The following is a 24,323-nucleotide window of genomic DNA, read 5'->3' as shown; positions in this document are numbered from 1 at the left end:
CCTCAAAGCATCCTTAAAAGCTGTGAACCTGGTGGGCAGTGGCCCAGCATCCCCTTCCCTTGGCTGGATTCTTTCAGGGCTGGGAGAAATGACTGCTGCTTCCAGTTTGAGGAGACCATGTGCTGAAAGGCCTCCTCATGCACTGTGTGTGTCCCTGGTGAGTCACTTGCCTGTGAGAAACGACCTGTGCCATGTCTTTCAGCCACCCCACATTGTGCAGCAGTGCTTCTGAGATCATGTCCGTGCTGTTGTTCTACATCATGAGGTATAAACAGATGGACCCGGAGAACCCGAACAATGACAGATTCATCCTCTCCAAGGTAAGCTGGCGTAGGAACCCATGCTCAGACACTTGGTTCCTGAACTCATTTTAAAAGCCACCATGTGGCAACAAGACCTGAAATGGCCTCTGTTTATCCTTTTGGTGCTTCTCTCTTTGCCTCATGTCTTCATCTGTTCAGGCTGATATAATAAAATACCAGAGACTGGGTGGCTTATAAACAATAGAAATTTATTTCTCACAGTTCTGGAGGTTAGAAGTCTAAGATCAAGGCACCAGCATGGTCATGTTCTGGTGAGGGCCCTGTTCCTGGTGGCAGACTTCTCACTGTATCCTCGTGTGATGTAAGGAGAAATGGTCTCTCTTTTATAAGGGCATTAACCCCCCTCTTCAGGATCCTGCCCTCATGACCTAATCACTAACCAAAGACCGCCACCTCCTAATACTATCACCTTGGGCATTAGGTTGTCAACATAATGGATTTTGGGGAGGGGGCACACACATTCAGACCACGGCACCTCATAAAGGTCTAAAGGTGTTCTAGTGAGGACTGCGTGCTGGGAAGGAAGACTTGCGGCAGCTGGCAGTCCTTCTTTTCCTTTGATGGTGCCTCACTTTACCCCAGTAAAGCCCCCCTTGTCAGGGTCATGCTGCTCCGATCCTCTGCCACCTGGATAGAGGAGGGCCACGTGAGTGAATCCAACTTGTTGAGCTCGAGGAGCGTTGAGCTTGATTTGGAGGGACATCCCACCCATCAGTCAGCTTTCTCTTCCATTTCTCTGTGTATCTGACCTGATACCAATAAGGAGTTTCTCATTAGGCTAGCTATAGTACGAGATACCTCATGACATTGGGGGACAGGAAAGAAAAGAAATATTAAAAGCAAGGTCAATCTAGAAGAACAAGCAGCTCTTTTGATGCCGTGTGAAAGTTTGCTGTGTTCTGAGCAAAGCATTTAAAGCTCAACTGGTAGAATGACATGTGCAAATAGAAACCCCAGATCTGGGCAGCGGGAAGTAAAGACAAAGGCAGAGTATAGGCAGAGTACCTGGAGCCGTAGTTGTGATCCTTGTCTTGGTGTCTAAAACACAATCTCAAATGAGGTTTGGCAAAGGATAAATAAAACGTGTGTGTAGAGGAAGAGAGATGAAGCAAACGAAGTCCATTAGTAATAGTCAACGAATTTAGGTAAAGAGTATATGGAACTTCATTGTACTATTCGTACAACTTTTCTGTAAGCTTGAATTTCCTTCATCATAAAAACTGAATAACTGTAGGTATACAAACAAAGTATGGGTGTTTAGAGCTTTACTTTAAAAAAAAGAGAAAGATGTGGGAATTCCCTGGTGGTCCAGTGGTTAGGACTCCACGCTTTCACTGTTGGGAGCCTGGGTTCAATCCCTGGTCAGGGAACCAAGATTCCACAAGCCGCACGACACAGCCCAAAAAAAAAAAAAAAAGATGCCTAGACTATCCCGTAATTGCTGCTATCATATAATCAGAGTCATTGGCCTTAGAGGGATAGAGAGACTTTCTGACGTGTAGCCTCAGGCTGGGCACTACTCATTTGCCAGATTTGTGTGTTCATCAGACTTACGCAGCAGATAAAGTTTGAAGACAAGAGAAAACACTCAGGGGACTTCCTTGGTGGCACAGTGGTTAAGAATCCGCCTGCCAATGCACGGGACACGGGTTCGAGCCCTGGTCCGGGAAGATCCCACATGCCGCGGAGCAACTGAGCCCGTGCGCCACAACTACGGAGCCTGCGCTCTAGAGCCCGCGAGCCACAACTACTGAAGCCCATGCGCCTAGAGCCTGTGCTCCGCAACGAGAAGCCGCTGCAATGAGAAGCCCGTGCAACACAACTAGAGAAAGCCCGCACGCAACAAGGAAGACCCAGCGCAGCCAAAAATAAATAAAATAAATAAATTTAGTTTTTTTAAAAAAGAAAACACTCAGGAGCATAGTCCATCTTGGCTCTGGTTGGGAATGGAGTAAATGGATTTGCTAGAGGCCAAGAAGCCAGGGTCTCCATAATCTGTGCTCCCAGGGCAGGAGTATCTATGTAGACAGCTGCATGAGGAGGCCGCTTGCTAAGGCCTGGCCATGGCACTGACTGAGGTGCTCATGATCTCTCCGTCCACCACCCAGGCCTTAGTTTTTATTTTATCAGCTCTTTTGTTTTCTTTAGCCAAGGAGGCCTGGGAAGTAACCAAAAAGCCTTCTTGTAAATTTGTTCTTGAAGCACACTTTGTGTCAGAACAAAGATGAGAAGTACCACCTGGACGAGAAAGCTTTCTTTCCTGGGTGCCCTCAGCAGCTTGTGTGCATCTTTATTCTTGGCCCCTCAGTTGTGAGTGTCCCCCCCACAGCGAAAGGATTCTTGGGAAAGGAAAGGGAACCCATGTGGGCATGCTTCCACCATGCCAGACATCATGCTGATGCCCCATTAATCTTCTCAATTAATCCTACAGCCTCTTGCTTCCTGAACGGGGCTTTCCTCACCATCATACCCAGAGAGCAAAGCCTTATGGAAGTGGGCTTACTTGTCCCCTGCGTTAAAGCTGGGGGGAAGTGGAGTTGGTCTGAGTGTAGAGCGCAGGCTCGCTCCAAGGGCGCATAAGGCACCTGGGAGCCAGAGCTTGTTACAGGAGTAAAATAGGAGCTGTAGGGAGAAAGACTAAGCTAGCGATGTTGTCAAGAGAGACTTCAGTGGGACAGTTCTCGGGGCTAGAGATGCAAAACAGGAATCTGTGAGGGCACAAAGCACGTAGAGAAAGTTCAGGAAGCTCAGGAGCCCCAGGAAGAGCAGAACAGTAGGGTGGAGCAAGACAGGAGAGGGATCTGAGACTAACAGCTACTGTACACTCATCCGTGGTAGTGACAACACAAACCAGCCTCTGAATGGAGCTGACATCTGAATGGAGGGAGGGGGCAGACAAGGGGCAAACCCAGAAATAGCATGTCAGATGGAGCTGAGTATCCTAGATCCAAGGGAAGTGGAGGGCAGGTACTAGGTGAAGGAGATGGTCCAGGAAAGCCTTGGTGTTGTCATTTGAGCAGAGACTTGGATGGTGTGAGGGAGTAAGCTGTGCCCTTATTTAGGCACAAGCACTGAGCACTTGGGGGAGAGAGAGCCACAGGTGCTAAAGCCCTGAGGCAGGCATGTGCGTGGTGTGCTCAAAGGACAGCCAGGAGGCCAGGCACCCGGAGCAGTGGGAGGTGATGGGGGTCTGGAGTGAACAGGCCACTGCAAGAACTTGAGCTCTACTTGACGTTAGATGACAAGACCTTGGACAGTTCTCCGCAGCGACTGAGGGGACGGACTTCGGTTTTATCGTGCTCCGCCTGGTGGCTGTGTTGAGAATGACTGTGGAGGGAAGCAGGGAGGCCACTGCTCTGACAGAGGCAAGAGATGTTTGTGGCTAGGCCAAGATGGTGGCAGCGGAAGTGTTGAATAAGTTTGATATCTCTTCAGAAGCTTGGGAGTGAGTGAGGCCTCAGCGCAGCAGACCTTTGGCATTGGCACCACCTTGTGGCCCTCAGAGGGCCACATTCTCTCCGTGGGACAGTGATAGCCTGTGCGTACAAGCAGGTCAGTGGGGATAAATGGAGCAGTGGTAGAAAGTGATTTATTTCTAGCATAACCTCCTACATCACCACTTCTCAAATCTCAGTTGACTTGAGTTTTACAAACCACGGAAATTGAAATCTTCTCCAGTGTTTCTAGCTTCTATTTAAGAGTCTATATTCTCCAAAAACATTGAACATCTGGTCTGTATACAACTAGATAAAAGGTCTTGTGGAAATGGCAAGACTTGTGCTTATGTTTTTTTCTGCTTTGCTCTTGGGCTCTGTTTAGGCTGCTGTGTGCAGAAGCTTCCCACTTCTATGTTGTCAGAGCTCCAGTTGCCCTCACCAGCTGGATTACCTGTGACTCTGTTGGCTTTGTGACGTTGATCTGACACTTTGGGGTGCACGAGGGTGTGTAGATTCATTTGGTCCCTTCTCTTACAGAGACTGTCGTTTGTTAATGTGGCAACTGGATGGCTGGGGCAAGGACTGGGGATCGCATGTGGGATGGCATATACTGGCAAGTACTTTGACAAGGCCAGGTAAAGCGTTTACCCAGAAACCACTTAACTGTTCCCCCCACCCCCTCCCCCAGCACTTTGGCTTTATTTATCACATATTAGTTTGGGAAGACAGTGATTGTGTTAAAAGTTCAGGTTACCAAGTACTCAAGGAGTAAAAAGAAATCATATTTCATGAAGCCGTTCTAGCATCTCCTGTTGGGTCCTAAGTGCTGCCTGCAGTATAGAAATCAGTTCATTAGGGACTTCCCTGGTGGTCCAGTGGGTAAGACTCTGCACTTCCAATGCAGGGGGCCCAGGTTCGATCCCTGTTCAGAGAACTAGATCCCACATGCATGCCACAAGTAAGAAGCCCGCATGCTGCAACTATGAGCCCACATGCCACAACTGTAGGATCCCGCATGTTGCAACTAAGACCCAGCACAGCCAAAATAAATAAATAAATGTTTTAAAAAAGAAAGAAAACAGTTTATTTATTGTTTGTTTGTTTATTTAGCTAGCTGCGCCGCGTCTTAGTTGCGGCATGCGAGATCTTTAGTTGCGGTATGCAAGGTCTTAGCTGCAGCATTGTGGGATCTAGTTCCCTGACCAGGGATCGAACCCAAGCCCCCTGCATTGGGAGCATGGAGTCTTAACCATTGGACCACCAGGGAAGTCCTAGGATTCAAGTTTTTACTAAGAGACATCTTCCTGTTTCCCATATCTCAGTGAGGTTCACTATAGAGTGAACAGATGGTGTATTTGCCTTTCCATTGGGGACCCCTACATGTTAATCAAAGGTCTCTTTTTCTGGAATGGTCCACCTTCCTGAAGACAGACAGATCCATGCCTTTCTTGCAGGGGTGTGTGCCCAGGTGCTGCTGATGTAGGAACAGCAAGATGGGGGATCCTGGGGGGCTCAGGGTTGGCCATGATGGTGTGCATGTCCTACTCCCACGGTTTACCCAGGGTGCCTGAGTCTGCAGCCCCCCCGTCCCAGGTTCCAGCCCAGGTGGCCCCTCTGGAGGCACTTTGTTGTGCTTCCTCCACAGTTGACCTTTTCATCTCTCACTGTTTTCTCTGTTAGTCCCTATCCTGTGGTTAATCACTTTTTTTATACTTCATTTATAGCATTTTTGTGGGGTCTGGGTTGTGTTTTAGTGGTTTAAGCATTTCATGTTTCTGCTGCGGAGGAGTTTAATATTTATAACAGAACAAATGCTCCTGAGGTCAGATGTTTTGATTGTTATTATTGTATATAAATTTGTAAGATCAGAAATAGAAGGTGGCAGTGCTTAACATGGAGCTTATCAAGAAACCATATATGTAAATGTTTGGGCATTTAAGGGAGCTGCCTTCTCCCCATCCATTCTTATTCGTTGGGCTCAGAGAAGTGGCAGAAGAACGTAGAAATTACTTTTACAGCTAGAATGAGAAGACTAGCCAAAGGTGCAGCCCATGTCGTGAGGCCCAAGCTTTTAAAGCTGCGTTTCCTCAGCTGTGGAATTTGGGCAGCGTTGACAAGGAAAATTGTCTTAGGTCTGAAGCAGCTGCTTCAGTCTCCTCCTTTGTTTCTCTCCATGAAATATATTTGCTCGAGCTGCCCAGAGGAGCCCCAGGCAGGGTCCTAACATCTCTTGGCTTGCCCCAGCTACCGGGTTTTCTGCCTCATTGGACATGGCGAGTCCTCGGAAGGCTCCGTCTGGGAGGCCATGGCCTTTGCTTCCCACTACAGTCTGGACAATCTCGTGGCCATCTTTGACGTGAATCGCGTGTGCCACAGCGGCACCCTGCCCCTCAAGCACTGCATAGACCTGTTTCAGAAGCGCTGTGAAGCCTTTGGGTAACTGTCCTGTTTTGTGGCACCTTCTTTCCGCCCCATCCCCCCTTCGCCTTCTAACCTGGCCCACTTCTCTGTTGACAGGTGGAGTACTTTCACGGTGGATGGCCGCAATGTGGAGGCACTGTGCGACGTGTTCCAGCAGGCGGCTCAAGTGAAGAGCAAGCCCACTGCTGTAGTTGCCAAGACCTTCAGGGGCCACGGCATGTCACGTAAGGAAGTGTTGCTTTTCTGCTTGTGGTTGTCAAAAACCTGCCTAGCATATGAGGTGGAGAGAGGCTTAGTCTAGCTGGGCAGACAGCTGACTTCATGCACGGTGATTACGCCTGTGACGTGCGCCCAGCGCTTTTGCTCTTTTTCATGCTTGTAGATAGTAGATCTGGTTAAGGCAAGAGGGAGGAAGCCCAGACCCCCAGCAAGCGAGCGCAAGGGAGTGGCTGAGAGGATAGTCCATCAGAGGACCAGCAGGGAGCCATCACCACGGGAGTGCAGAGCCAGAGGGGGGCTGAGCGTGAGCAGATACGTAAACGTGAGTGTACGTGCCTGCAAGCGCCCTAGTCTGTTCCCACGCTACCTAGGAGGACACACAGATCACTAGTAAAGCAGCGCCTCTGGGAAAGGTAACTGTGGAACTGAGGGTCGGGGAAGGGAGGGGGTTTTGAAAGTCTTAACTTCTTGCAGCTTTCAAAGGGGACATCTGAAGTTGTTCATCTCAAGTATAAATAGTTGCAGTAGGTGTGATCCCTGGTGTGTTTTTAGTGTTGACGTTTTAGAATAAAACTCTTCTATGACTCCTTCTCAAAATACAGTCTTATTCTGGTACCCCCGTTCAGTAAATGTCGACTGGACCAGTTTGCTCCTGGCAGAAACCTGGGTATTGTCCTTGCCTCCACCTCTCCCTTATGTGCCCCCTACCCACACACCCAGTCTATCATCGATTCTGATTGATTCTGCTCCTGACGTACGTCTCAAGTCTGTTTGCTCCTCTCCATCTCTCTTGCCCAGGCCCAGTCATCTCTCCCTAACTGCAGTCTCCCCAAGCCAGCCCCCACATGACTGCCATGGTGATCTTGCTACAACATGGATCTGATCAGTCACCATCCCCCTTCCAAACCCGTCAGTGGTTTCCCATCTTGCTTTGGACAGAACTCAAACTCCTTATACCCATAGGATCCTCCATGGTCTGCTCTGCCTGTCCAGCCTCATCTCCCTCTCTCCCCTCCATTCACCAGCACATGGGCCAGTGGCCCCCTCAAGAGCCTCTCGGCCTTTGTCAAGGCCGTCTCCTGCGACTGTAGTACTATGTCAGGCCCCCTGTGCCAGGTTTTTACTCTGTGGCTGACATCTTCTCCATCTGGATGTCTTTCAGATGACCAAATAGGAGCTCATTAGATACTTAGGGAATTAATGTGTTTTATCCATTGGGTTGCAGCTGTTGAGGATGCAGAAAATTGGCATGAAAGGCCAATGCCAAAAGAAAGAGTGGATGCAATTATCAAACTAATTGAGAGCCAGATACAGACCAAGAAGAAGCTTAACCCAAAACCCCCTGTTGAAGACTCGCCTCAAATCAACATCACAGATATAGAAATGACCTCTCCACCTGCTTACGCTGTTGGTGACATGGTAGGCAAACTGCTTTTTTCTCTGCTTTTCCTAAATACAGAGGACTCTGTTTACTCTGATCTCCAGGAATGAACAAATTGTTAGGTGATGTGATATTTAACTAAAGATTATAAGCAATAAATATGGATTACCTTCTCCTTTACTGTTTCTGATATTTATTCTTTGATTTCAAACTTAACTCAGGTCTGAATTTTCTTACCAGTCAGTCGCTGCTTATTTGTGTTCAGTGCTGTGCAACTTTTGCTTGCTTCTGTGTCTACTCAAAGGATGGGGGCCTGGCTGGATTGATCTGTTGGGCTTAACCCCTGGATTACACAAGGAAACACGCCAATTCATCAAAGACCAGTTCTTCGAAAAGGAAACAAATTAGGCGTGAAACCCTGAACATAAAGCCTTTCTGCTTTTTGTTACCACTTTTGTATTCAAAGTATGCAGGGTCTTCACAACCTAAGGAAATAAGGTGGCAAGACTGGGAGGAAGGAAATATTTATTTATTTGGGGACATTTTGAGTGTTACCTACGTTTTCTTAGCCTGGTAATATGGGTTTAAAATAAATGAATTGACTATTTGGGAAATTAGAAAACAAATTTAAAAGCAGAAGAATGCTCTTAATAAGGGAAAAGTACATATAAACAGAGGCTACTTTGGTAATATGTGTTAACACTTTAGCTGTTCATACCCTTCAAAACTAGCAGTGCAACTCACAGGAACTTATCCTACAGAAACACCTGTGCAAGTGTGCAGAATAGAATGAATGTCAATTGCACCATTGATTATGATGAAGTGTTTATGTCTGGAAGGTAGGTGGGATTATGGAAGCTTTTCATTTTTTGAAAGAAGTGTATATATTTTACTAATAGGAAAAATTAAGGAAACAGGCCAGTTCGTAAAAAGTTAATGAATTAAAGAACAAGAAGTCACATGAATACACAAATCAAAGAGTTGGCTCTTTGAATTACTAATACAGTAGACAAACCATTATCTAGCCTACTTAAAGAGATGAAAATCATAAATGAATAAAATTAGTCACTAGAGGAGATAACCACAGATGCAGAAAACAGAATTTTGAGAAAACTATGCTAATTGGTATGAAAACCTGTAAAAAAAATGGACCTCTTTTAGGAATACATAAAATACCAAAATTGACTAAAAAGACACAAAACACTTAAGGAGATCAACAGCCATAGAAAAACTTGAGAAAACTGTCCAAGAGTTATACCTCCAAAGTTCCAGGCTCACTAAGTTGCAAGAGTGACTTAATTTTAACCTTCAAGGAATGGGTTAATTCCTAGGCTATTTCAAACCTGCTTGACTATGGAAAAAGCCATTTATGAAGCCAAAATGTTATAATGCTGGCCCAAAGGAAAAAACTACAGGCCAACCTCACTTATGAATACTGATGTAAAAATTCTAAATAAAATGTTCGCTGGTCTCAACTCAGTACCTTAAAGAAGTATATGAATCAGTGAAGTTCAAATTAGTAATGCATATCGTTCACCAGTATCAGGAGGGGGGAATTATGATCATTAACAATAAAAGACTCAGTCCTGACAATGAAAAGGCAAGCCTATTTGCAGGTGGTAGAGTCGTATGTCTGGAAAGCCCAAGAGAATCGACAGAAAATGGTTAGAAATAAGAGGAGTCCAGAAAGAGAGCTTGTAGCAAAACTAATATCCAAAGATTGATTCTTATATTAATAAAATGGAGAGATTATCCCTTTTACAATGGCAATAAAAACTAAAATAACTAAAAATAAACTTAAGTATATAAGGTCCATGTTAAGATACTTATAAAACTATAGCCCTAAAAGAAGCTCACATGCCTTGTATGCATGAGATGCTTACCAAGTATTTGTGAGTAGACCATTGCCAAAAGGATGCTACACAAACCTGTCATTTCCCTTACATCGGGGGAGAGGAACTGGGAGAGTGGGAGGAAGATTGCCTTTTCACTCGATATTCTTTCATAACTTGACTTTTGTACTCATCTACATGAATTGCCTGTTTTAAAAAATATTTTTAAGAGTGTTTAGATGAATGAACAAAGACAAATTAATGAGGAGGAAAACCTTGTTTTTTTAAATAACAGCTTTATTGAGATAATAAAGATATATAAAGCTATGGATTTCTATATAATCTACCCATTTGAAATGTACAATTCAATGGTTTTTAGCATTGAATGACAAGAGTTGTGCAACCATCACCACACTCAATCTTACAACATTTCCGTCATCCCAAAGACAAACCCTATACCCATTAGCAGTTACTCTCCATTCCCACCCAACCCCTAGTAACTGCTAATCTACTTTCTGTGTCTGTGGATTTGCCTATTCCAGACATTTCATGTAAATGGGATCATATAATATGCAAAGTTTTGAGTCTGGCTTATTTCACTTAGCACTGTGTTCTCGAGGTTCATCCATGTGGTGGCAGTGCTCCATTTTATGGGTGTATCTTATGTTTTATTTATCCATTCATCTGTTGCTGGACATTTGGGTTGTTTCTACCTTTTGGCTATTGTGAATGATGCTGCAATGAACATTTGTGTACAACGTTTCGTATAGATGTGTTTTTCTCTTGGGTATATACCTATAGGAGTAGAATTGCTGGGTCGTAGTAATTCTGTTTAACTCTTTGAGGAAATGCCAAACCTTGTTTTTTTTTAATATAAAAACTCAATATTGTAAGGATGTCAGTTCTCCCCTAAATTAATCCATAGGTTGAGTCCAATCTCAAACAATTTCCTAATGGAATTGTTTATTTGTATTATGTTTCTGAAGTTCTACATTTTAATATTTACAGTGAGTATCATCAGTTTTATAGTTAAACACTCACAGAGGCATTTGCATTTTGGGAAATTTAAATTTTTAAATCAACTATAGGAATGAGACAGAAGAATAAATTTATTTGGGGGAAATTGATACCCAGTGAGCCAAGTATGGATTTAAAATTGGCTAGCAGTCCTTTTTTATGACCCCAAAGGAGATTATTGGTGAATCACAAATTTGCTTTCTTCATTAAGGTAGATGACAATTTATAATTCTACTAATTCACCTTCCTTCTAAACCCATTCTAAGAAACTCTACTGTTTAACTTCCAGGTAGCTACTTGGAAAGCATGTGGTTTGGCTCTGGCTAAGCTGGGCCGTGCAAATGACAGAGTCGTTGTGCTGGACAGTGACAGCAAGAACTCCACCTGCTCTGATATATTCAAGAAGGAGCACCCTGAGCGCTTCATTGAGTGTTCTGCTGCTGAGCAAAACATGGTATGTATGCTGGGGACCCACCTTGAGGCTTCTCATTGACAGACATAGGAGGCCTGTGCTGTGTTACAGTTTTTCTTTCCACTTATAAAAGCAAAGGAACTGGAGGGAAAAAGTGTCGGGGGAAACAAGTACAGAGCAGCCAGGCAGAGTCTGAGGGGTGACTTCCAGGACTGCAGGGAGGGGCTCCAGCCATCTGCCCTCAGGTCTCCAGGCCTAAAGCATGCCCAGCTCCCTGGTAGCTCTAGGTGACCCCACTCTTCCTGCCCTGCCCATCCCACAACCAGGCAATCCTACAACATCCCAGAGGCCAGTAGATTGAAAGCTACAAGGGACTGTGGTTTTTCTCTCCACCTTGTTGCATGGGGCCTAATATATCCTAGATATTCAAGTGTTGCCCTAATTGCAGCCTCAAGAATGTCAGCAGTGCTGTGGCCTTAGGTAGAGCTGTTCTGTTTATCTGTGCTTCAGTCTGTTCCCAGGATGACATTAATGCAGGAGTCTCTTATGCATGCACATATCCACACACACTCCCCTCAAGAGAGAGAAAGGAGTTTGTGCAAGTAAACGCCTTGACTTGTAAAGCTCTGTGCCAGTGCAGAGGCCAGCGCACATGTACCTTCACATCGTAGAGGCCAAAAACAGCACTGGCCAGAAATCTATGGGCCAGTAGGCCTTACGTGACCACCAGAGATACTGTATTTGGAACAAGTAGTATTTACAAATATTTTAAATTAGTTGTCGTTTTTTTTTTTTTTTTTTTTTTTTTTTTTTGCCTGTACCATGTGGCATGTGGGGTCTTAGTTCCCCGACCAGGGATCGAACCCGCGCCCCCTGCGTTGGAAACACGGAGTCTTAACCACTGGACCACCAGGGAAGTCCCAGCTGCCAGCTTTTAAAAGTCAGGAAATTTTATATGGAATCCAGATTTCTGGATTCTCTTGAAGATTGGGAAGATCTGGCAGCATTGGGACGACATTCCTTCCTTCCTGCCACCAGTTAGCTGGGGCCAAGCAGGGGCCCCATTTAGATGGGGATCCACAGCCAGCTCACCATGTCCCTGCCTCCTGCTGGCCCGCTCATTTGTTCACGGTGCTTCCCTGGCCCTGTCAGTGTTGGAATTTAAGCCCCCCTGTTCAGTAAAGTAGGTCATTGCAATTGTAAGAATATGTACATTTTTCTGTGCGTCTCATTAAGCTAAGCTGTTTCCATTTTGAATGGAAAAAAATACAATTCATAATTTTCTGAATTGAGCCGCCTATCAAAAAGCTTGCTTCCTAACTCATTGATTCTTTCAGTCAGCAACTGAAAAAAACGAATAAAGAAGCAGCCAGCAAGTGGGTGCTATCCAGTGCTACCAGGTGCAACTGGTGACTACAGTGATAGCGTGACTAGGGCAGTCAGGAGCAAGGTCTCAGAGGCCGAGACATTTAAGCTGAGACTTAAGTGACAAGGAGTCAGTCATGCGTAGATCTTCGGAGGACGGTATTCCCAGCAGAGGGCCCAGCTAGCTCTGTGGCATGCCCAAATCTGAGCTGTTTAGGGAGCAAAAGGAAGGGCCGGTGTGGAGAATAGTTTGTTGGGGGAAGTGGGGGAGGTGACAGGAGATGGCGACTTGGACCAGGACAGTAGCTGTGGGGTTGGAGAGAAGCAGACTCATCCAGAATCTGCTTTGACAGGAGAGTCGGCAGGATGCCACGGGGCAGGTGTCAGGGCAGGAACCAAGGCTGGCACTAGGGCATAGGCCAGAGCACCTGGGAGCAGAGGAGTGTCGCTTCCTGACGTGGACAAGACTGGGGGAGGAACGGAGCTCTCTTTGCACCCTGGGGTAGGGGGTCAGGGTACCTGTTAGACTGGGGATGGGGGCGCCAGGTAGGTTAGAGGATAGGTCATTTATCTCCAGATGTGTTTGCTTTCCAAACTGCTGAATGTGTTTTTCTAAACTAGATCCTTTTCTGCCTAGCTTTAAGTTAACATCTAAATTTTTCATCACAGATTTAAGTAGATGCAAAGGATATAATTTCCCATATATTGAAATTTGTGACACTTTAATACTCAAATCATCCAATTACATGAAGGCTCTCTTTGTCAGAAATTAAATCCGTTTTTCTACTTGAATTCTTATTTCCGTTCTGCTTCCCCAAATATATTTATGCATGAAAGCCTTTTATTGACAGTTCTTTTCTGCAATAAAAATATGTATATACACTGATAGTTTTTAAAAATTTTCCTATGTCCACAGGCCTTGGAGCATTACAATTTTTTTTCTTCTGGATTGAGCTACAGTTATAATTATTAGCTTGTGTAGCATTGGTTAAGTACACTTAAAGCTAGAATGAGACAAGTTTCAGAACAAAATCTATTCGTATTTTAATGATGTAAGTGCCAAGAAACCTTGTTTACATAAATAAGGTGATGGGAAGGGAAAGAGTTTGGTTGTGGCAACATCATTCAATTCATCTGAATTCCTTCCCTGTTATAGGCCAAAACCACACAGTGATCTTTCATGTAAAGTTGTTGGTGGAAAATTATTTGTAAAGGGTTGACAGTTGCATTAGGTTCTCTTTCAGTTTTGTTAAAAGAATTGGAAAACCCCTGACTTAAAAAAGAATTTGTTATCCAATCTTTTGAGTTCTGTAGTTTCTCAAGGCTGCTATGATTATTTCGAATTGTCCTTTCTGTTTTGATCCGGAGCTCTTACACTCCAGGATGTTGCCCGACTGAAGGACCCGGTGTGGGTGAGAGGGCGCCTTTTGCCAGTCAGTGACTGGGAGGCGATTATTGGGGGGACGGCAGGAAGCAGGCCCTGGGCCCTTTTGCTGGCCGACAGACGTGGGGGTCAAGGATCTTGACGTTGAGACCAGCCACAGCCATGTGCCCCTTGGACGGTCTTTGTTTACCCCCAAGATGTTCATCTTCTAGTTTGAAACCTGTCAGGGTACGTGAGCCTGGCGTTCCAGGGGAGGTGAAGAATAGAGAGAGAGAGGGGTGGTTAGCATCAAGCACATCAGAGTGACACAATGGGACCATATGCTGGTTCCCCGTGGAGGGGGCAGTTGGGGAGGAGTGTGGCCCGAGCCCCAGGACTCAGTCTAGGTGCACCGCCCAGCAGAACCAGCCTGGGCAGGAGCAGCAGCGTCCAGTGAGACGGGTGATCTGTAGTGCTGGAGGCTCCTGAGAGGTCAGATATGATGCAGACAGGGTCAGGTGACCTCTGCATCTGGCAGCTTCTGGGTCCCTCACAGGGAATGGCAGCCTAGATGAAGGGAAACGGGCAGAAAGTGGGAAATGAGGAAGTGTGCGAAGTTTCTTGTGAAGGAGAACATAGACGAAGGGCAGCACCTGGAGCGGGAGGACAAGGTGAAAGTGAGGGGGGAAGATGGAAGATACTAGCACACACTTCAGTGATCAGAGAGGGAAAAACTGAGGGAACATGGGGGCGGGCATAATTGCACAGTCAGAGATGCCCTTGAGAAAGCAAGAGAAGGATGAGGATCAGTTGGGTGGGCAGGTGGGCCTCAGGTAGGTACCGGTCTGCTAATGACACGCTGGGGACGTGGGGATGGGATGGGAGAACCTCCGTTGTTCACCTCTCTTCCCCGGAAGTGCCCAGGGGAAGCATGCAAAGGGGCAGGGAGAGAGGGGACAGAAGGTAGGGGAAGAGAATAGGAAGTTGACCCACGGGGACTGCAGGGCGGCCTTGAGTGTCCCAAGCTTCCACATCTTGGATTTGAAGGAGCAGGGTTAGCACTGCAGTTCCTCTCTTTTCTGGCAGCATTCAGGGGACACCGTGGATGTGCCAGGTTTGGGGGTTTCCCAGGTAGGTGCCTGGGGGAGGAGTGGCAAGGTGAGAGGGTGCAGAGTCAAGATTTCCCTGAGATCCCCACACTCTGTGCTGGGGAGCGGAAGGGGCGGTGGGGTCCGGGAGTGTTCTGATTCACCTTCTTTGTGTGGCAGGTGAGCGTGGCACTTGGATGCGCCACCCGTGGTCGGACGGTTACTTTTGTTTGCACCTTCGCTGCCTTTTTGACCCGAGCGTTTGATCAGATCCGGCTGGGAGCCATCTCTCAAACCAGCATCAACCTTATTGGGTCCCACTGCGGTGTATCCATAGGTATGAGTCCTCGGTGCAGTCATCTTAATCGCCTTCCTCCTTTACAGAGAAAGATTAGCCTGTAAGAGGTTGAACTGCCAGCGTACTTAAGGTTCCATAATGTTTAATTATCGTACCTCCTTTTTGAAAAAAGCCATGTCATGTTTTAGAAGTTCCAGACATTCTGGGTAACTTTTGAGCCGATCTCTTGGTATTACTGAAAAGTGCCCATTTTTTCTGTCACAGAGAAATAATTATCTGTCCTGAGCGCCTCTTCTCTGTCAAGCCACATACTAGGTAGGGATTGGGTCACCCTGGCATCACCGAATTGTTTACTGCTCTCTGGTTGCCTTAGTCTAAGTGGGGACGAGAAGCCTGCTTGGACAGAAGGGGAGACCTCAAGGGGCCCAACACGTGGGCACTAACCGTGGATGGACTACATGGAGACTGTGGGAAACGCGGGAGCCAGGAGGAGGACCGAGGTGTGTGTTAGCAGTGGATAGAAAATCGGGCAAATTTGTGAGAACCTGAAGAAAGATTTCAACATTGCTGACAGAAGGAGGAGTCTCAGGCTGCAAGAACAGCAAAACCCCAGCCCCCAGGGGTTTCTTGCCTGGGAAACATCCAGGAGTCGTGTTCGTGGATGACAGAAATGGGGAGTCTAGAAAGATGGGGCATCTGACATTCCTGTGGCGGGGCAGGTCAAGGTAGATGTGACGGCTTACACCAGAATGCTGGAGGGGAGAGCTGGAAGTGCATGTTTGGGTGTCGTCTTGGGGACTTCCTGGGAGAGCACGACTGGCTAAGAAGTCTCTGGATGGGCCAGATGCAGGGGAAGAGAGCAAGGAGACAGGAGGGCCTGGACAGAGGTCTGGGGTCTCTGCCTGGGGCTGGGTGAGGAGTAAGTTGTAAACTCAGCTAAGCGGAGAAGTGGCTCCAGGTGCAGCCCAGAGGAGCTGGGGTTCTGAGGAGAGACAGCGGTCCCAGGCCAGGCAGTGTACATGGTGACATTTCCCTTCCTAGCTGGAAGAGCTAGGCCACCCTGGTGTACATTGGGCTTTGTCTTTCCACAGAGTTTCTTTCCCCCACACACGAAGGCCCCCTGAGTTCCAGCAGCACCCCAAGGGCACCCCAAAGGTTATGTTCTGTAATGCTCAGCTACTTTGAAGGCCATGAGAAATGAATGAGACCATTTGAGTCTGAAAACTGTAGTCTTGATGGAGAAGGTAGAAGAGCAGAGAAGAAATGACAGAGTCTGAGGGGGCCCTCCTAGGGAGAAGAGAACAGGGCCAAAGACCTGGTGCTCAGGGAGGAGTGTTGGGTCACTTAGGGCAGCAGCACTATGACCGTGTGCCAGGTGTTGGCGAGGCTTGGGGCCAAGAGGAGGCCTATGCCATGTTGCTCGCGATGTCAGTTAGGAGCCTCACGTGGAGTGTGGCGGTGACGTGTGCTGCGATGGTGGCCGCCATGGCAGCACGCTTGCTTGACTGACAGAGAGCAGGCTCATCTTTTTGTTGGGCGATGGCTTTGCTTTCTCAGGTAAAGACGGCCCCTCCCAGATGGTCCTGGAGGATCTGGCCATGTTCCGAGCGATTCCGAACTGCACTATTTTCTATCCAAGCGATGCCATCTCAACGGAGCATGCTGTGTTCCTGGCGGCCAATACCAAGGTATTTTTAAGGGGACATTGGTGCAGGCAGAAAATGGTTCTGGGCTCTGATGCTAGTTTGATACTGATGGTTTGATTTTTCCCCCCATTTTTTTGTCAGCATAAAGAAAATAGATATTCCTTATAGGAAATTTGGTTGTAGGATTCCTTTTAAAAGTAGAACCATTACCCCCAAAAAAGGTGATGAACCACGAAGAACATGAATACATGTGCATTGTAAAAAACAGTGCAGAAGAATTTCGAACCCCTGACGACCTGTATCGGGTGGGACTTGGGTCAAGAAGAGGGGGTGCTCTGGGGCTCTGAGACAGGGAGCCCTTGGCAGGGCCACGGAAGTGGGCTCCAGCGACAAGCCATCATGTGCTGCCTTAGACACAGCCCGTGCAGCTGCCCCCTCGTGATATCAGAAAACTGGACAATTGCCAGTGGGAGGCCACTGCAGACAAACCCTGGGGTCCCCAGCCCTGTCCCGCCCTCAGAAACAGCTTAGAAGGGTACAAGTCTGGCTTCTGCCCTGCCTGCCCCTCCTGAAGTCTCACCCAAGGGCATCAGATGGACACAACCTAACTCCTGTCCAGAACCCACCTGCAGCAGAGGTTAGGGGACAGAATCTTTATCTTTCTAACCACTCTAGCTAGCGGCCACCAGACTCACCTCACCCTCCAGCCCTGCACGCACCCATGCCCCTGCACAGGCAACCCTGGGCACACTTGGGGTGGGTTGTGCGGGTTCCATTCCAAGCGTTTCCAACGTGTTAGAGACATGAGTTTCTTTGACTTTTTTCCTTTAAACCTAAGTGGCCTCACACATAGTCCTGGATTTTTCTACTTGCTATATCCTAGACATTGTTTTATGTCCTTGCATGTACAGTGCAATCTCGTGTGCTGCAGGATCTTATTTGTGGGCAGTTCAAAAGAGACAAAGCTGTGGTGATGGAAATCGGAATAGAGGTTGCTTCTTGGGTGGGGAGAGTGACAGGAGAGAGGCATGAGGGAACTTTCTGGGCAGGTGCAAATGCTATCCAGACTCAGGAGATGGTTACATGGTGTATAACTTATCAGAATTCGGTGCGTGCTCCACTTAAGTAAATTTTACCTCGTAAAAATACACCAAATGGAACTAGTTCATAACATGTAAATGAACAAAAGGAATCAGTGTTCCTAAATTAATGTATTGGTTTATCATGTATGATTTAAATATGTATGTAAATTAACAAATACTCTGGACATTGGAGTATTCATTTACATTCCTGTTTATATGTTCAAGGTGATAAAAAAACATATTTACATCTTTTTGTTGGAGAAATAGTCATTTTATATTCCGGTGTCTAAGGTACTTCTAAGGATGGAGCATTACAAGCTGTTGTGACAAAAGTTGTTTCCCATGTGTTATAGGCTTTCTATTCAAGGTGAGTCAGTGTTCCTGCCCCACGTTTATGTTCTGTGGAGACACAACAGATCGATTTATATTTGAGAAAGCTTTCCTACATGGGTGAGCCAGGGCAGTGTGGAGAGCTCGTCACAGGGCCCCCAGCAGGGTCCTTCGTAGTAACCTGACCCCGTGACAGCTGGCCCTCACTCCAAAAGGCACATTTTGTTTTTAGTACAAAGAATTGTTAGGTCCTCCCCCGCTTCTTTTTGAGGTTTATTAGTTGGAAATTTAGTTTGATTTTCTAAACTGTGGCTCTGGTGCTCATTTACACCCTATAGGAGATGTGCTACATTCGGATCAGTTGGCCAGAAACTGCAGTTATTTACACCCCACAAGAAACCTTTGAGATTGGACAGGCCAAGGTAAGGCCTCAAGTTCTCCAGTGTCTTCCAGTATCAGTTCATGTGGAGAGCACTGTTCTTAAAGCCAGCGCTAGAGACATCCACAGTTGACGCTTCATTCTTTCTTTGCACTAGTTTAAAAAAAATTCATGACCTTTGCCTGCTTTTCTTCAGGAAGGAACATTCTGCCAGTATCAGCCTGAACTGAACTTTTCTCCTTTCTGAAAGGAGCCTCTTTGTTGCGCCCTTAAAGATAAGCTGGTAACAACTTGAAGGCTTTTGATTTGCTTTGCTGTACCTTATCACAGCCTCAAGCTAAACAAAATGATACAACCCATTTCAGATGAATAGTATATCTGTTAGGTCCTGGTTTTGCAGGTCCAAGGCCAGGAATACAACAAACAAATATGAACCATCTTGCCTCTGGCCATTGTGTGACCCTGAGGTTGGTTTTGCACATGGATTGTGGCCTCACCCCCAGGCCTGCTGATAAAAGGCTGGCATTGCAAGGTGCCTCCTATCTCCTGTATCCTTGAGAAAGCCCTAGAAGCACAGATTGTTAGCAACCAGCCATGTTTTGTAGAGGGCCAGAGAAGGTGTTCAGGAAGCCCAGGATTCAAGCCCCCACGGCACCCTGGCGTCTGTGCGCCTGCCTGTCGCAGCTGTGCGTGCAGAAAACCAGCAGCGTCTGTGGAGAAAATAAGTGACTGCCCACCACCTAGAGAGCAGTAGTGCTTACAGACATTTGGGCGCGTTTTCTTCCTGGCTTTTTCTATATACACGTATATATATGTGTATATCTTAGTTGAGATCATACTGCATAGGAAAGTTTTATGTCCTGTCTTTATCTTATAAGCCTTTTAGAACGTCATTAATACTCCCCTTAAGTATGTGAAAGACTGGTAGCCACTCCTGAAGAGCAATAGGTGACTCCCAACTTGATTGCTAAGGGCTAGGCTGCTCCACAATTCACAGTGGCCAGTGCTCAGAACGAGTGGATGAGCGCTGGATGCCTTGAGCGCCACAGTAGGGCAGCTGTACCCAGAGCACTTAACAGTCCCCCATAGTTCCGTTCTGCCGAATGGAAAAGCTGTACTGTTCACTTCAGTGTGAGCTACACGTTCACACTATTGTTCCCTGGACTCCCACGTCTAACTCAAAGCTATATGTTTGCCTCCGGGGGTGGTGGGGAGTGTGTCTTGGTGATAGTCATATGGTTTTCAAAGCTTTCTCATATCTCTCTTCTGCGCCCCCCCCATGTTTGTCCTGTCCTGACAAAATGAAGTAAACTTCCTGATGTGAGTTAAAACGTGTGTGGTAATATGCATGCCATGGATAATTCAAGGGCTGGGTTTGCAAAGGGGGACGTAGGTGTGTGTATGTATATATGTGTATATGTATGTATCTATACATTGTATATGTGTGTGTGTGTGTGTGTGTGTGTGTGTGAAAACGCTAGAACATTCTCGAAGAATGGGGATGGGTGGTTTGAAGCCCTGAATATCCGTAATCAGCAGTGGTTCTTAAGCTACAGGAAAAGCTATACAGAGGAATGCAATGCAGACTTCCAGATGCCTTTGGTTGGGTGACTTTGGAGGAAACAAAACGATGAAAAAAAGAGCAGAGAACCCTGTCTGCTTACAGAATAGCGAGTGGTTGGGAGCATGGGCTTTGAAGGCAGATGGGCCTGGCTGCTGGTCTTAGCCCTTCCCTGGGCGAGTTCCTCCTGCTCTGAGATTTGCTTTCCACAGCCACAGAAGGGGCCCACTAATGCACGGGCTTCACAGGGCACTTGGGCAGCACCTCAAAAATGCCCCCAAATGGTCCCCATTAGCATGTTCATGATCAGAGTCCATTCTGTGTCAGTGCCCCAGCAAGACATGCAAGCAGTCCAGAGGTGGTGCCTTTTCAGACCCCTTGGTGGGTGTGAGTCCATGCTCTGGAGCAGATGGGCTGTACAACTCGCTTCTGGCCTTCAGCCTTTCACATCCCAGTTGGAAATCCACCTGCTTTGCTAAAGGGTCATTTTGCATACGTATTGTAAAAGAACTTAGTAATTTGGCGTCTTGAATCCAGAGGAAAAGTAGGTGAATTTGTTAAACAAACATGAAGTGGGGCTTATTAAAAAGAACATGTCCTTGTTGGTCAGTGTGCTGACTCGGCCTCTTTCATAGTGAGCTATTAAGGAGTGAAATTGGTAGAGGCTCCGGAGAGCAGTGTAGCGTGTCCTCCGCTTCGAGACGCACTCTGTGTGGAGTAAGCACAGCATTTTTGTTTTGTGGGTGCAACACCAGGTCGTCCGCAATGGTGTCAACGACAGGATCACAGTTGTTGGAGCTGGAGTGACTTTGCATGAAGCCTTAGCAGCCGCCGATGATCTTTCTAAGCAAGGTCAGTTGGTTGTTGCTGAATGCTGAAGTTCAAGCTGGGAGTGGTAGGACTTGGGCTGCCTCTGTGCCCCAGTCTGTCTTTTATTCTAAGTCTGCTTCATACACCAATCTGGTTATCTCTGTTCTCCAGATATTTCTATCCGCGTCATCGACCTGTTTACTGTTAAACCCCTGGATGCAGCCACCATCATCTCCAACGCAAAAGCCACAGGTGGCCAGGTTATCACAGTGGAGGATCACTCTTTAGAAGGTGTGTGCAGGCCTTGGGGACCACTTTGAAAGTCTGCTTTGGTGCAGCGTGTTTTTGTTTTCCTTGACCAGAGGTGTGCCATGATCGTGGGCAGCACCTCCAGCCAACCACTCACCCAGCAACCTGTATTACTTGCTCTTTGTGACGCCCGCCTACACTGGCTGGCTGAGGGTGGAGCCGTGCCCATCCTCGTTTGTGTGTGCTCAGCACAGTGTGCACTGCCTGGTCCCCGGGTAGCTGGCTCAGTGGCAGTGCAGAGGAGTGTCTAACTTGGCATTGTGAGGGGAGGCGTCATAAGAAGCTTCACAGTTGCTCTTGAGTATTGAATGATTAATAGTTTGCCCCCCACAAAAAAATGGCAATAGTGCCTTGCAAGCAGAGAACACAGCAAAAGCAGGAAAAGTGTGGCCAGGGAGAGGGGGCTGGGCAGTGTTTGGCTAGGGAAGGTCAGGTGAGGCAGAGGAGGGAGTGGGGAGCTTCATGTGTTCGCATGTCAGGGGCCCCAAGAGCACCCCAGTGATCTGCAGGAAAGCACTCCAGTGCCCTCCCGGCTGAGGTTGATGACAGGGAAAGGGCACACGCCAGCACCCCCAAGGACAGAAGACGCGGGTCGGGGGTGGAGAACCCCACACCTTCAGCTTCCCCTCTCTCCCTCCCCTGAGGGGCCAGCCGAGCACTCTCCCTTCTCCGGCAGTGACAGATGCCTCCCTGGAGACCCAGGGAGCCCACTTGAGGCTCAGCACCCCGGGTTTCATTGAGGGCTGGTCACTGCCCGGCCCGTGCCAAACTTCCCGATTCCCAGGGGAAAGCACATGCGCCCCCTAAACCACCCTGTGGTGCCAAGAGTCCAGGCACAGGGACCACCCTTATCAGTAGGGAAAGTGTCTTGTCGATGCAGGGCACTCGCACCGGCCCACTGCCCGGGCACCACCCCAGGGCCAGCCTTGCAAGCCGGCCCTTCCGAAGCCGGCATCCAGTTCGTAGGTTCCTGAGAGCTTTGAGAATCTGAGTTCCACAGACGCCTGCATCCATGGAGCCCCAGTGGACAGAGCCCCTGCCATAAGGGAGGCTGGGAGCAACTTGGAGACTCGCACTTTTGAACGAGATGCTTCTGGGCAGTCAGGGGATGGTTGTTTATGAATCAATGGGAACCACAAATCCAAAGGCCTCGTCTATGTGAGGGGGTTTAAGGCTGACCAGCTGTTTCCAGAGCAGGCCTAATGTCCCTTGCTTCTCCAGGTGGCATCGGGGAGGCTGTTTGTGCAGCGGTATCCATGGAGCCTGACATCCAGGTCTACCACCTGGCAGTGCCAGTAGTGCCTCAGAGCGGAAGCCCGAGTGAGCTGCTCAGTATGTTTGGAATCAGTGCCAGAAACATCACAGTGGCTGTGAAGTGTATTTTAATGAATTAAAATAGCTGTTGGCTTCGGTCAGGTAAAGACTGGCCTCTTTACCTTTCATTTATGCTTATTGCCAAACCATTACTTAAATCTATACTGTTGCGCTTTATTCTTTTTAAAAGCAAAGCCAGTTAACTACTTTCCTGTTAAGCCATAACTACGTATACAAGAGTAACTTTCACCTTTGACTCATAAATATGGGTTATAAGATAAGGTTTTAAGTGACAGAATAGCTAACAAAACAACCACCTAATAAATTTTCTGATGAGACTACAGATAACTGGGCTGAGGACCAACATAAGGTAACAGTTTCTTAAATGTGTGTCATAAGTAAAGAAAATGCGAATTGAGTTGTAGCCCGCCATTGCCCAGGTTTGGCAGCACTATACACCACGCTGCGCACTGCTGTCCCAGTCCAGTTCACCTGCTGCCGTCCTGCCTGTGGCCTCCCAGGTACTGTGTGACTGCAGTTGCCCTGAAATTTCCTCTGGTGTTTGCCTTCATCTCCCCTATTCTGTGAGGAGGCTGTGGAGCAGCAGGGAAAGCTCCTAGTATGTCCTGTGCTGCTTGCGGTGACAGTTCTGTGAAGAGAGGACACAACTCGTTCTAGTCTCCACACTGCACTCTCCTATGAGATCTCAGAAATGTCTCATTTGCCTAGTGAGCAAACCAAACTGTTATCTCAGCTGTACTCATCTGCTAAGCATGCTAGTTAGGGTTAATGTTAATAAAGCAATTAAAAACAGGCTACCTGCTTTATTGCATTTGTGCCTTGTGTCTGTGATTTGGTTTCTCCTTGATAAAATCCTAAGTGAGGAAGGAGCTGTTATCTAAACCAGCAGAGAGCCATGTCTCCTAACAAGCCCTGGAAATGGTACCAGGCAGGAGATGCACCACTAGAGGACAGTATACAGCCTGAAAAGCCAGCCCTGAGCTGACTCCTTAATTTCACTCTGAGAATGTAAACCATGTGGCTGGAATACAAAAAGAAAATACCTGCCAGGTAAATTAAATTAAAGATAGGCCCCGCCTCCGCAGGCCACCACCACCCCCGCCATAACCGAAGAGTCCTGAGCCCTCTTGTTTGCGAGGTGTACGCGAAGTCCTCCTTTCCTGGAGACCTGGGGCCTGCATCGGCCCCAGGCGGTCTGCGCCCTCCCGCAAGAAAGGCCAAGAAAAAGCCGACCCCAAGATCCAGGGCTCAGGAGACCCCGTGAGCACCGTTGGGCCCACCCTGACCCGGCAGAGAAAAGAGACGTTGTGCTCCCCAGGGTGACTTGGAGAAGGGGAAGAGGAAGGTGGCGACCCCACCCAGAGGGCAAACGAGCACTGTCACTCCTTGTCCGGCTGGGCCCCAGTCCTGGCCTCTGAGAGCTGCCTTGATCTGTACTCCTGGGAGCTTCCACCCTCCCAGGGCCCAGAGTGTGGCACCCACCCCCACACACAGTTCTTTCCCCGCCCACTCAATTCCAGGCCTCCTGAGTGTGTCTCTGAGATGTTCTAAGATAAAGCACGGATCCTTCCCCCGCCCGCCCGAGAATAGCATCCAGAGAAGTGTCCAGAGCTAGTACCCACACCACCAGGGATCTACGTATCTGCCCGAGGTGCCCACGCTTCTAGAGGTGGGGAGAGCAAGAAGGTAACAAAGTCTTCCCCATGTCACTTGAC

At 47.6% G+C, this 24,323-nt stretch overlaps 1 protein-coding gene across 1 annotated transcript; it reads left to right on the top strand.

Annotated features, from left to right (window-relative positions):
* Positions 1-221: 221 nt before the first annotated feature.
* Positions 222-22,667, top strand: TKTL1 (transketolase like 1; the record flags this gene model as incomplete). The annotated part of the gene is made up of 12 exons (XM_081221819.1): positions 222-320; positions 4,298-4,395; positions 6,005-6,196; positions 6,278-6,405; positions 7,626-7,819; positions 10,920-11,084; positions 15,039-15,195; positions 16,714-16,844; positions 18,553-18,636; positions 20,910-21,006; positions 21,136-21,255; positions 22,495-22,667. The coding sequence occupies exons 1-12, from the start codon at positions 237-239 to the stop codon at positions 22,665-22,667; spliced, it is 1,623 nt and encodes a 540-aa protein (XP_081077945.1). The 5' UTR covers positions 222-236.
* Positions 22,668-24,323: the final 1,656 nt, after the last annotated feature.

The sequence above is a fragment of the Mesoplodon bidens genome, assembly GCF_964165515.1.
Source record: "Mesoplodon bidens genome assembly, chromosome: X".
Lineage (NCBI taxonomy): Eukaryota > Metazoa > Chordata > Mammalia > Artiodactyla > Ziphiidae > Mesoplodon > Mesoplodon bidens.
The sequence above is the reverse complement of the archived record's forward strand: the minus strand, read 5'-3'. Positions and strand labels throughout refer to the sequence as shown.